Genomic DNA, 13,919 nt, shown 5'->3' with positions numbered 1-13,919 from the left:
GCCAATATCCAGCAACTTCGCCTAATTAATTTATTTCAATTGATTTGATTTCCTTATTTGAACTGAAACTCAGTAAAATCTTTGAAATTGTAGCATGTTGTGATTATTTTCGTTCAGTATATATTTAGCAATTAACTTCTAATTTAAATGTCCTGTACTTTATTTTTACTTAGTAACTCTGGATAAAAGTGTCAGATAATTAACAAAAATATATATGTTTAGCCTAAATGTTTAGCTTTTTATGAGTTTAATGTAAGTTTTATTTTAGTTTCATCCTAAAGTTCCCTTTGACTTTTATATCTATCGTAGCTCCAGGGTTTTAGTCTGATATGGGATGAGTTAACGGATGTTATTGGGAGTCTCATAGGGCGGCGCACTATTGGCCCAGCGTCATCCGGGTTTGGCCGGGGTAGGCCGTCATTGTAAATAAGAATGTGTTCTTAACTGACTTGCCTAGTTAAAGGTAAAATTAAAATGTTATTTGCATGTATAGTTATGTCATCAGGGTAAATGGAGGGACAATGTGACAGTGAGCGGACAGCTACTGCATGTTTTTTGTTCCAGGCAATCCATTGTGACAGGCCTTTATTAGCAGTGCTTTAACCTAGATTATATGTGTCCTGTTTTTGGCTTACCTCTGGGCTTCTTGCACATTTGCCCATTTCATGCACGAAGGCGCTTTGGTATTAACGTGAAGTGCTGCACTTACACACATTCACTGTACGCTACAGAAGTGATGTCACTGGCTGTCCTCATGGTGGCTGAAAAGCTTTCCTTCGCCCTGGCACTAACCCCTTTCAAAGGATGACTTCAGGGACACGGTGACACTTCCCTTGTCCCTAGGCTTCGATTAGCTAAAAGAAACACCTTGCTGTTTTACACTTGTTCCTGCTTTGCATATCTTATCGCCCTCTATGCATATGAATAATTTGTCACAGCGTTGTTTGTTTCTCTGTCAGGAATGAAGCATTTCCCTAATGAGGTTAGGGGTTGTCTATTTTAATATTTCAGTGGAATATCCCTGGGAATAGTTGATGCTTACATGTCCTGGCAGCCGAGAATGAATGTGCCTAAAACAACCAGGACCTCGTACAACCTCCATGGTCTTGAAATGTATACAGTACAGTGCATAAAATGTGAAATATTTTATCACAATGATCATTCTGATTCAAATTCTGTCTCTCTCTGTGTGTGTGTGTGTGTGTGTGTGTGTGTGTGTGTGTGTGTGTGTGTGTGTGTGTGTGTGTGTGTGTGAAGGTGACAAGACAGATCAAAAACTGTCAAAGCCTACTGCCCCTCTGGTCCCACCCAAGAAACCTGTACCTCCTCCAGGCAAGGGTAAACCAGGCGTCCTCCCCCCAAAACGACCAGACAAGCCTCTCGCACCCTCCCTAGGGGCCAAGTAAGCCTTTCATCCTTCTACCCGTCCTCCTGTTCTTCCAGCTTTCCCTTTGTTCATATTGGATATTCACTTGAGGAAGGACAACATTGTGCAGTAGTAGGTTTTATTGGCAAATTCGCTGTCATAGACTAAGTTGTACACCAATTTACAATCCTAATAATACAATAATAAAATCCTCAACTAGCATAAACGTTTAATATGATACCATTTAAAATATGCAATGTATACAAAGCAAAATTAGCAATGTTTGGGGTGACCGCTTTATAAAATACAAGAGTTCTTATGTAGGCATTTCTTAGGCATCTGGTGTGTGTGTGTGTGCGTTGATCAGTTTAGGGAAATATGGGATGGGAGAGTTCTGATAGCAGCTTGTCTGTGTCATGAGAGTGTTCAGTTTGTGGCTGTTGTGGGTTACATCCAGTGACCTGCTGTCTGGTTGGGGGGAGCCAGTCTGCAAACTGGGAGCTCTGCCGAGATTTAGCAAATGTCGGGCAGATCTGCTTCCATCAGTTCTCCCAGGACATGATTCCTAAGGTTTCATGGGCTTCCCCATAGCTGGTATACGACTCGCCCAGAATTATTCTGCAAGCTCCCTTCTGGAGCCGCTCCAGCTGAGTACTCAGGGTTTGAGTGAGGCCAGGGTGCCAGGCAGGGACCGTGTACTCTAGAACTAGTCTAACGTATACGATGTAGATGGATAGTAGGTCTGCTGTGGTAGCATCGATGCATTTGAGGAGGAACAGCTTCAAACGACAACAGCATTAATAACCAGTATATTTAGATTGTCAGGCATTTGTTTATGGCTTCTGAATGATTGCATTCACACTGAAAATAGCTTTCCTATTTTGCTATTTAAGTCTCAATGTGTAGCACAAAGGCCTTTGAAATCCAGTTTCATTCCTAACAGAATGTACCTATAACTCCAGCCATCAGGATTGTATTACTGCCACTACTATTTACATCTCTAGTAATGTTTTGCTACTGTTATTGTTGTTATCCCCCTCCTCTACAGGCACAATGGAGAGGTGCCTTCCACACTTCCAAAGTCCGACATTGAGCCAACGTTACCCAGCAAACCAAAAACGCTGTCGGGTGACTGGGGGGACAAAGCCCTTGACATGGGTATGTATGACTCCACTTTTTATTTTGAATAAATTCCTAGTAGTAAAACCTTTTTAACAAGGCATGCAATGAAACATTCATCGGGGATCAAGAATAAATATAGATATATACATACCTTCACGATTATACAGCTCCGTGACATCATTATTAGTTATGCTCAGCTTGCTCCAAACACAGGATCACGTTTCATCTATAAAACCATATATACTCTCCCAGCTTCTTAGGTTGAATGTTTCTTTATGCGTAAAACCTCCTGACTGACGCAGCGGTCTAATGAGGCATCACTACAGACACCCTGGTTCGAATCCAGGCTGTATCACAACCGGCCGTGATTGGGAGTCCCATAGGGCGTCACGCAATTGGCCCAGCGTAGTCCGGGTTTGGCCTGTGTAGGCCTTCATTGTAAATAAGAATTTGCCTGATTTAAATTTTTTTCTTTTTTATTATGAAGTGCGTAAAACCAGTTAGTCTATATAGCTGTGGTAAAATAAAGTTCCTTTACACTCGTGGGATTTGGCCTATTCATAGGGCTACATTTAAATGTTTCTTAGAGGAAATATGAAAATGCATAAGCATGGTGGCAATTAAAAGAGCACAGTTTGGAGGTTTCAATGACTCAAAGAAGAGTCACAAGATGCTTTTTTTAACTCTCCTAGCTGTGCTGTTGAGGAACTAGAGCAAGCTCACTTGTAGTTTTGTTTGGAACACAAGCCTGCATCCCCGCCATCCTCACAATTGCTGCTGTTGTTTACGCAATCCTAGAACGTTCCATTTTAAATGGTGATCTGGGTCAGGGGGGCGTCATTTGAAAGCTTGTCACAATAGACACACACAAGCTCATTGTGTTCAGAACATCTCAGGGTATGACGTGATGCCATCTTTTAACTGTACATCGAACACAGTGATCATAAATGTTGACACTGTATATGACATGATCTGGAGAATGGGAAGTGCACGTTTGGACTCACAGGTGTTTGGCTTGCCTGTATGACATCAAATCGGTATTTATTTTAATCCTAAATGTCTCAGTTTTCAAAATAGATTGAGTCCTCTTAATTTACAGCATTTCCCTCACCTGGACAACACTTTTTTTCTTCTTTTTTTTTCTTCAAAAGTTGCCCAATTACTGTGAGGGCTGGGGGCAACTTCTTGTCGCACGCGGCGCTCATGTGCAGAACAGCTGTCAATCAAAACCCATACAGCGCTGTGAAGCGTAGAGCCAGAGCCTGACGTCATTTACAGCATGTTACTGTACAGCCACTGTGTTACAATTTAGACACTTATCAGTGCCCAGATCAGCCATTTTCAACCTACATACGGCTACGAGTGTAAAGGGCTACGTACTTTTGTTTTTCAAGAATAAAAAGCTTACTTCATTCATTTTACAGTTCAATACTTTCTTATAGACATTTCGGTAATGATGCTTTTTCTTCAGTGTGTGCAGACTTTATTGTTTTTGCATCCATTAGCAGTACCTACCTACAGTTATGAACCCAACTAGTTGTTTATGGCCCTTACTATGTCACATTTAAAGTGTCTGTGTGCCTGTCCATGTGGAGTACCACCAATGACTGTATATCAATGGACAAATCCATCGATCACGTGACACCATTCATTCTTATGTGAAGACTCAATAGTGCATTGAAGCCAAATGAAGTCGGTTAAGATGGGGTCTCATAGAGACATAACATGTGCGGTTTGAGCTACTCTGGGGAGTGATGTTGCAGGCTAGCTCAGTGCTGCTCCCTCTCATTGAGTAACAGAGGCAGACTGAGGCTGCCATTAGCAACTAAATTGTCCTTAACTACTTCTGTGTACGATAATCAGTTCAAGGACATCTGGTGTCTTAGAAGCAATTATTGGTACCATGATTGTCTTCTAAACATTTTTTTATTTGCACAGAGATTGACCACAAATATATATATTTTTCCAATCACTAGAATGGGGGATGCTAACTGCCTGCAGTACCAGGGTCGGACTTTAACTTCCGTGGCTTCAATGAGAGGGGGCAGTCGTTCTCGCCTGCATACCACCAGTTGTGTGTGTGTGTGTGTGTGTGTGTGTGTGTGTGTGTGTGTGCATTCTGCAGTAGGTCCCTCCTCTCTAGGGGTCTGCAGCCCTCCTGTGTTTTTAATTGAGTTTTGGGATGAGTTGCTACTGGCTGATGGTGTTCTATCTAAACTGAGGATTAGTGCAGTAGATCCATATTTGAGTTGTGGATTACCCCTCCTGCCGCAACAGGCTGTTGGAGTAATGTCCTCAAGAACAGGAAACACTGACCTAAAAAGAGGGGGATGAGCTGAAACCCCTTTTTATTAATTCAGATATTCATTTGTGGGCGACGACATGTTTACTGTTGCCTTTGTTCTTTTTTCTTTAAAGGTTGATTCGGGGACATTCTTTTAAATTTTACCTTCCAACATTTAAAAAGTCCAGTACGCTTTGTGTGTCCATTAAGAGCTTAGTTTTTTTACTAACATTATGCATATTTCGTGTGCTTGGTTTGCCCTTTGACACATACCGGTAGATTCATAATGGTACTGCATCACAGATGCAACAGGAGACATCCGTGAACTCTGAAACACATTCAAAGTCAACTGGTTTAATTTCAGCATCACGATTTCCTCTCTGAAGCAATTCAGGCCTACTGTAACACATGATCAAATGCTGTAAGATATATATTGACAGCTAAAATCCCAAATTACTAAAATACTTAGTTTTTATTTTTAGAGTTTTTGTCGCTAATGTGTTGATTTAATCCTCTAAACCCATGGGTGAATAGGTTTTTGGAGGATGGAGAGATAAAAGAGGATGAGAAAGAGGGAGGGAGGGAGGGAGGTTGGCTATGTTTACATCACCTCTCATTTCATGCCAAGGACAATCACAAACAGGAATACACAAGAGAAAAGCTTTTAGGAAGAGATAAAGGGATGGAGATCGAGCTAAGGGAAGACAAGGGAGTTTAGGCGAGGTGAGTTCTCAGAATCATGACATCATGGAGGTTAGAAGTTTCCTGGGGAGTCGTGTCTGTGACCCACGCCGCTAAAAGCATCAAAAGAGCTGCTAAAACCATAGGTCATTAGCCCCGTGGGATTAGGGTGTGAAAACAAACAGGGAAAAACACTCCTCCTCATTCTCCTTTATGTCAACTTCACTCCCCTGGGAGTTCTGCAATGTTACTAAAAATCCTGTCTATAGTATTTATATAGGACGTTAACACTTCATTTTAAGGGTACCTAATAATCCATTTAAGGCATTTATACTGTTTTTTTTTTTTTAGGAATCATTACTCCCGCATTTGTTATCGTTACTAAGCTAGTTATTCTCACATTTGTGTATATTTCCTTAAACGTTCTGCTCATTCTTTTACCGGGTATTGCTGGAATGTCTACCAATGGCATGCCCATTTTTTTGTGAGAAATTGCAGGTCACTCAAAACATTAAGTATTTATAAAGTATAAATTGTGCTCACTTTAGATTATGGACTGCAAAAATACTTTACTAATGATTACTAAAGGGTTTAAGTGTGGGAGTAATGATTAATGAATGGTGATCACACAATTTTATAAATGCCTTTTATAAATGGTTTATTACGTGTTACCCATAGGACTATATAGTGCTTACTTAGTGTGGCAGTTTCAGTGTTGTACAATTCTCAAGGAAATCTTAACAATGAAATGTGATTACAGCCCCATTCCTAAGTTGGTATTCTTCCCAGAACTGTGTCTCTTCAGATGAAAAACCTGTGTTCTGCTACTTCTCATTGAAAGGAAATCACAAGACCATAGAATGGCAACTACCGTTCAATGGTTTTGGTTGCGACGTCTTATTTCTATCCAGTTCTTTGTTCCATTTCATGAAAACGCCTATGATCTTTCTGCTGTCTGCATTTGTAAAGAAAAGTGCTGTTATTTACTTTTCTCTTTACGTCTCTCCCTCTGTATCTGTCTCTGAAGACCTGATGAGCTTTGATGATCTGTCGTCTACCTCTGAGAAGCTGTCTCACCCCACCGCTAACAGACCAAAGATGGCTGGCAAGAGGCTTCCCGCTCAGTTTGGAGGAGGCCACTCTGTGAGTACACAGACATACCAACACGCTACTGAGGACACAACTCTGCACACAGACTTGCAAAACCACACATGTTAATCTCACTCCATACGTTACGTTTACACATCAAATTCCTCTCAAAAACACATTTGGCATGCAGGTCCTATCTGAACAGCAAATGTACATCACCGCATTCCATACACAGATATCGCACTTTATCTGAATCTCATGATGGATCGGGGGAGTTGACGTGAGATTGGGAGCAGGTTGCTACATGTCCACTTGAAAAGACATCAAATGGCAGACATTTGAGTTACATGAAGGGCTGAGAGGAGAGCTGTCAGGTCGCTCTGATTTGTCTGAGATTGACTGAGTTCCCTGAAGAGTAATGTGAAAGCCTTCCGTTAGAAACAGATTAACAAGTCTGTGAGAATGTCTGGCAAGGTGTCAACTACTGAGCAGACCTGTTTTGTATTTTTGTCTTCTCAGCCAAACAAGGACATCAGCGTGGAGAAAACCTTCAAGTTTGACGAGGAGGACCGCCCCAAGCCAAAGTTGATAGACGCGAGAAAGGTAACAATGACATTGACGTGTCTGATTGCATTGGTTAGTGTCTAACCTGTATTGAACTTGTATGTGCGGTACACCAACCTCATTCCAGAACAACTATTTTGTATGTATGGCAATAAAGTTTTCTGAGTGTGAATCAATGGCCCAAATACACATTAGCTCTATCCCTGTTCCAGTACAAATCATCCCAAATGGATGCTATTGCTGCAAATTAGTCACTTCAGCCAATATTTGCACGCAGCAAGGAATTAATATAGAGGATACAACACCCCAAAAAGAACAGCAAAATATATGTCTCAGTTCAGAAACTGAGTCAGGTTTGTCTATAGATATTAACTAATACATCCTCGGAAAACTGCAACCGTCTTGTGATCTTCTGTTAAATCATAGAGACCTCTCTCAGTTCCTCTGGGCAATCCCTCACTAATAGGAGCCGTCCTCCTGCCAGGTTGTTTTCCTCCTGTCGTCCCTCTCGCCGTCCCTCCCTCCCTCCCTCTGTATGTAAGCCACCCTGTTACTGTATGAAAGCCCTCTTATCTTGATGAACCCTGATCCCATCGGCTCCAGTACAGCACAGTCGCAAGCCTCTGGCATTAAGCTCCCTGAGGTCACACAAGATGTACGTACACATACGTCCAGGTAATAATTTACACGCATGCATGCAGTCACACGCACTCACGCAGATATTCACATGCATTCACCAAATAATGCTCTTTTGCAAACCAACAAATCCACTCAGGCCCAGTGTAAGGCTGATATTAGTCACACTGGGAGATGGTGCTAGTTGTCCTACAGAGGCCAAACGGAGGGCATCCTCATGTTTCTAATGAACTTCATGTCCATCCTCGTGTGTGTCTTGTTAGCGTTTCCTCAGATGCCCAGTGGGGGAGTAAAGCGGACATGCACCTCACACTGACTTTGTGTGGACAGGCCAGCGCAACTGGAGGCCTTCTCAAAGCACTCACCAGCTGGGGTCAACCAGCTGTTTACCTGTACCACTTAAATCGAGTGACTAATCCCTGCGCATCAAGCCCCATAACTGTGGGCTACAAACTTCTATAGGTTGAAATAAAGATACCCTTTGGCTCCTTGGACATTTAAATCCTTTAAAATTAGATGTTGACCCTCTCGGCAGAGGAAAATAAAGAAATGAATGAAAACTATATCCTGAGGTGATGGGAGGCAGGAGAACACAATATTAAAGCACCCCTGACTTCAGAGGGAGAAACAGGGGATCAGTTGTGTTCAATCCAAATGAAATAGCCTTCCGCAGCTACAGCTCTGCAACAGTGTTTCAAATGGCTACTGTAGCTCCCTCCTAGCAGTCATGGCTGGTCGCTAAAGACTACTTACGGTATGTTTTACGACCAGAAGAATTTACTTGATTCATTTTGAGCAAAGGAACACTGACTTCATTCATTAGTCAAAAGCATTCAGAATGGAGGTCACAGCCAGGACAAAAATATTTTTATACCACCTCTCTCCTTCTTCCGCAGCCATCCATGCCCAGCTCACACTCCCAATCTCCCGTCCTCAAGCCCAGCCCATCCCTGTCAGAGGGGCTCAAGGCCAGCGCGGCTTCGGCCCCTGGCCGCAGAAGCCCCAGCCCAGGCCCCAGCGCGGAGACAAAGGCCAAGGCAGAGCCAGAGGAGCGGAAGTCTGAGCTGCAGGACCTCAGAGGCCAAATGAAAGAACTGCTGCTGTCTGTGGAGCTCCTCAAGACCCAGCAAATGTAACTAACTACCACTTTCCTTAGATCTGGTATTGTTCAGTTCCTACTATTTACTCTGTACTCTTCAAATGAAGCGTTATGTCTTTGTTAAGATATCCAAACAAATGTTGCCTTGTTTAGATGATAAAGCTTCATTATAAAGCTAGCTACATAAATCAGTCAAAATTGTTCTTTGTGTACCTTTTTCAGAGCAGTATTTTAGCTACTGTCCTATTTTTTTTTTTTTGTGTGCCCTACGGCTTGTATATAGGCGAGTCACTGTTGGAACTTGTGAGTGAAGCCTGTTCAGGCAGAGTAATGGTGATGTGATCTTATTGTTGATCCGATGCTAGCCTGTCATGTGTTCAAGCACTGAGGAGCCTTGTGAACATTCAGGCTTTTCTTTGCAGGAGAGAGATGGCAGAGCTGAGAAGCGAGCTGGACGAGGAGAGGTTGAAACGAGTGGCCCTGCAGGTAAGTTGATGACGGTATCCGTCTTTACACTGCAGCTTGTCAGTGTGTAAGCTTGACAGGTCCAGTCAGCGGGTGCGAGGTGGACTGGAAAGACAGAGGTTCATTCACACTGTGGAATGCTTTATGTCCCGACTCAGCGCTAGTAGGACTGCGGTGGTCATGACATTTTGTCAGCCGGTGATTGTCAAGCAAATAACTGCCGGTCTCACGGTAATTGACCGTTAATTAACATAAACACATTTAGCATCTCCTGGCTTCCACGCACACCCTACAAGCCACTGATGCAGACCTTTTGGAACATCTACATTTCAAAAAGTCTAATAAATCCATGTAATATAGCCTACACCATCACAATAAATCCAGTATTTATTTTTGACAGGTCTAAGGAAACATGATATGAAGAAAATGTAGTCTATTTCAGAAGAACAGAATAGCATACTCCGAGTTGTTGTCCTTATGTTAGGTCCAGATCTGGCTATGCCATACGGCTGTGGGCTACACTAGTTCATTTAAGACAACATTTGCTTTGAATTCCGTTGCGTTATTTTATTGTATTTTATAGTATGAAGAATACAATTGAACATAGCTGAATAAAATCTAAATTATATTTTCTCCAAACAATTTCTGAGGGAGTGTGCATATGCGGTTAACATAGAAACAGGTCCTCCTATATGCTTAATTTGGAGTTATTTATGCAACTTTATTTGTGATACAAAGTTGGGCTATATGTTTAGATCTTTAATACATTCTAAGGCTGCATGTTGCGACTCTAATGATGATTTTAGCTCTGCTTTGTTTCTTGCACAGGCTGCACACACTTCATCAGTCTCTCATTCACAATTTGACAAGCACATGATAATGCCTAGAATATCCGCGGCGGCAATGCACACTAAAATAATCCATGCCTTTTGCGGGCAATGGCCGTTGTGCCCTTGAGCTGAATATAATAATTATAATTCCCTTCTCCTGGCAGCCAATCGCCGTGCTCCGAAACACCTCTCACTCACAATTCTTATTAGCCAATGCCTGTCACGTGATCGGGTCCTTCTCACAGGCATCTCAGCTCCGAAGTAGGCTACAAGAGAAGACAGACGCATCGGGGACACAACTGCGTGCCTCCTTACCTAATTCTGACATTTATTGAAGATGTTAGAAGAAATTTCCATCTTTTTGTCAGCCAACAAGATGAGTAGGTCTAACGAACAGCAAACGCAATAGCCTGTCAATCTACTATCCCCCATAGTACCGAAGTTGACATTCTATTGTCCTTTTGTGCGAGATAAATATTCCAAACATAGTCTGGGACAGTTGTGGGATGCGATAGATCCCAAATTAATACAACAACTTGCATTAAAAAAAAAACATTTAAAAGCAACGAAGCTGCTGCAACAGATCAGACCGTTTAGCTTAAAATGTTGGTAAACTATTAGGTTATTTCTTCACATTATAAGCGCAGCAATGCGCGCACGGCAGTAGGCTATAAGCAGGACGTGCCAGTTAGGCTCTACATCGGTTGTAAATTGGATGAATCTGCTTCATTTTAAGAAGTTATTTGGTCGCATTAGTTGTGATCCAAACCTTATCAAAACGTATAGGCCTAAGGGCTAGGCTATATGAGGTGTGCGACTATGATTTGAAAAAGTCGCAAATAAAATATATTATCTGTTTCTTGCCTTACTGCACGCAAGCTGGGCATCATTCACAAGTGATAGTCTTCCCTGTGGCTCAGTTGGTAGAGCATGGTGTTTGCAACGCCAGCATGGTGTGTGCAACGCCAGGGTTGTGGGTTCGATTCCCACGGGGGGCCAGTACAAAAAAAAGAAATGCATGGTATGAAATGTATGCATTCACTACTGTAAGTCGCTCTGGATAAGAGCGTCTGCTAAATGACTAAAATGTAAAATGTAAATAATATATCATTCACAAATGATAGGCTAATGTTGTCCTCCATCAGACTATTCTTAATTATAATCTTGCCTTTACATATACTAAATAATATATTTGTGAAATGAGTTTTGATTTAGGATGGACCATTATCATGCACCTGTCGCAGAACAGGGCCAGGGGATAAAATACATCTCATCTATGCACTTAAATAGCAAATTGAGGAGCTTTTTCATTTGAATGCTGCCAGGAATACAATACGCCTGTTGTAAAGCAATGTGCTTAATATTAGGAAAGTTGATAAATAAATATAGTAGGCCTGTTTTCTCACGCAGTTGCATAGCCTATAGAAATGTTGCGCCACATGAGCTCATGGGCTCTCATGAATTGTTTTATTTAATTTTTGATTAGATTTGCATTGTCAGAGTGATTAGATTGACAATAGAGTGCTGAGTACAAGGCAGTTAGCAAGTTTGGTAGGCTACTAATGACCATCAGCAACATCAGAGCTTGGAGAAGCCTAGTTACCGTGACTAAACGGTCACGTGGACTTTGACTCGTGACCTCCGGTGTGGCGGTAATACAGTCACCGCAACAACCCTAAGCACTACTCACGGAGTCGGACCCAGTATACCCTAACCTTGTCCATCCTTATCCCCAGGAGCAATGAGGGGAGGTAGGCCTGGGCAGACTATCTTTCTCTTTCTCTCTTTCGAATCCCATTTATGTCAGAGCTTTTCTCTGACGAATGCAATAGATTTTCATATGGTGGCTTATTTCTGCCGTTGTCAGTCAACCTGCATATTAGTATTCAAATGACACTGAGCATGAAATGGCAATGTGTTTTGCACTAATATTGTAAATGGTATGGATGGGTTAAATTGGACCGCAAGTGGAAATAAGACTTTAATTTCATTCAAGATCTGATACCCACGTACCTCTCTGTGAGACTGTTAGCTATGATGTTATCATCAGAATTGCTGGTTTCCCATGAGAAATTAGTAAAATGGTGTCTGTCTGTCTCTTTCAGATGGAGATGGAGAAATTAAAGAAGATGGTTCATTCGACGTGAAGTCTGACCCAATCAGCCTGGAATATCAGTCACCTATCGGTCTGTCTCTAAGTAGAAACAGGAAGGGGACGATGGCATTCCTATAATACTTTTAGTTATCATCAACCTATTCCACATTTGTAAGATTTACATTTTTGCACATATTAAGGTTTTCTAGTTCTAGAAAGGTGTAATTAAATACAGATGTATATGTTTTTTGTAACTTTTTTTTTGTTGTTTCTTTTTGTTTTGCCAACACAAACGATCGAGGCCTTACTAACTACTGTGCTGGACTGGCAGTCTCTGCATTCTCTATGGGAATGTGTGAGGGTTGCTCTCAATACTACTGATTCTGTATAAAGCGATAGGGGATTCCTTTTGTTTTTTTATGACTTGCAGGTAGTTGATTTTAAAGATGATTCAGATTTTCAGTTAAAGTATCCATATTAGCCTCCTTTAGATCATAATGAATTATTGTGATATGTCCCTGTTGCTATAGCAGTGTTGTACTCCATTGTTATGGCATAAGGGATCATTTTCTTCTTCTTTTTTCTTTTTTTCTAACATTCCTATCCAGGGTAACACTATTGTGCCTGTTAAACACATATTAAAGTGTTAATATTGGGAGATTACATTTATCAAACTGTTTAGACTTGCTGATGATATATATTTGTAAGTTCTGACAATGTGCTTAGACATATATTATAGAGGGTCCTTTTTTAATTTTGTTCTTCTTGTAAAGGACATGTCACGTGGAACGGTTCTATCAGAAAGAGAGTGACAGGTGTGTTATATAGATCATATATTTGGTACCTTCAAATACAGCCAATACTAGCGCTACTTGAAAAGAGCACCAGAGGTTTATGAGATAAACCTCCATTTTATTTCACGCCACCGTCAAAATTGTGGCTTACTCATTGATTGTTGTTATCTTGCACCAACTCCTGTACGCCAAATTGCTCTGACTCCTCTTTTATGAACCATATGCAGCTCTCTCTAAATCTCTCTCTGTAAACAAAATCATGTGTGCTTTGAAGAGTGAGCAATCTCTTTCTAACCTCCCAGATGAGACCTGAAGTCCTGTATAGCAGTGACCTTTGTGTTTCCATGTTGTCCTAAGGTTCACACACCTTTATACTTGGACCAAGTAGAAATGTGGAGCATGGAGGCCAACTGAGCACATAGTCCAGTACACAGTATCTCTGCCATTTCTCATTACTGTAAGTGAGAGGCTGAATGGAAAGGCTTTGGGGAAGAGATCTACTTGATACAGAAGGGTTAAGCTCTGCACTGTACCTATGCACAGCCAGCACCACTTTGTCAATGAAACGTATGTGATTGAACTCCACGAAGGACAAAGTGTTTTTGATGGGATGCGTTCAGTGTACCGGACAGACAAATCATGAAAGAAATTGCCTTTGATGAAAAGCATCTTTGAGGTTGTCGCTAGATTATGCAGCATTTTGTTGATTCTTAACGTGTTACTTACCCATCATGACCAGAAGGATGTTTGCCTCGACTCCAGATCATCCTGAACACTGTGGATGGCCTTCTTTCTCTGCATCCTTCTTCATATTCTATTTTCAGCAAGCTAATTATTTACATTTTATATATAATATATATCAGTCAAAAGTTTGGACACACCTAGTCATTCAAC

The 13,919-nt window shown here is 41.5% G+C and overlaps 1 protein-coding gene across 3 annotated transcripts in view; it reads left to right on the top strand.

Annotated features, from left to right (window-relative positions):
- Positions 1–13,629, top strand: part of cd2ap (CD2-associated protein) — a 76,163-nt gene extending 62,534 nt beyond the window's left edge. For all 3 annotated transcript variants that reach the window (XM_014144592.2, XM_014144589.2, XM_014144591.2), the window contains exons 13-19: positions 1,258–1,402; positions 2,415–2,524; positions 6,481–6,596; positions 7,062–7,145; positions 8,639–8,874; positions 9,264–9,327; positions 12,242–13,629. In XM_014144592.2, the coding sequence (XP_014000067.1) occupies positions 1,258–1,402; positions 2,415–2,524; positions 6,481–6,596; positions 7,062–7,145; positions 8,639–8,874; positions 9,264–9,327; positions 12,242–12,283 (797 nt within the window). In that variant the 3' untranslated portion in view covers positions 12,284–13,629. The remainder of the gene's footprint in view (positions 1–1,257; positions 1,403–2,414; positions 2,525–6,480; positions 6,597–7,061; positions 7,146–8,638; positions 8,875–9,263; positions 9,328–12,241) is intronic.
- The last annotated feature ends 290 nt before the right edge of the window (positions 13,630–13,919 follow it).

The sequence above is a fragment of the Salmo salar genome, chromosome ssa15 (genome assembly GCF_905237065.1).
Source record: "Salmo salar chromosome ssa15, Ssal_v3.1, whole genome shotgun sequence".
Classification (NCBI taxonomy): domain Eukaryota; kingdom Metazoa; phylum Chordata; class Actinopteri; order Salmoniformes; family Salmonidae; genus Salmo; species Salmo salar.
This window is presented reverse-complemented; position numbering and strand designations above follow the sequence as displayed.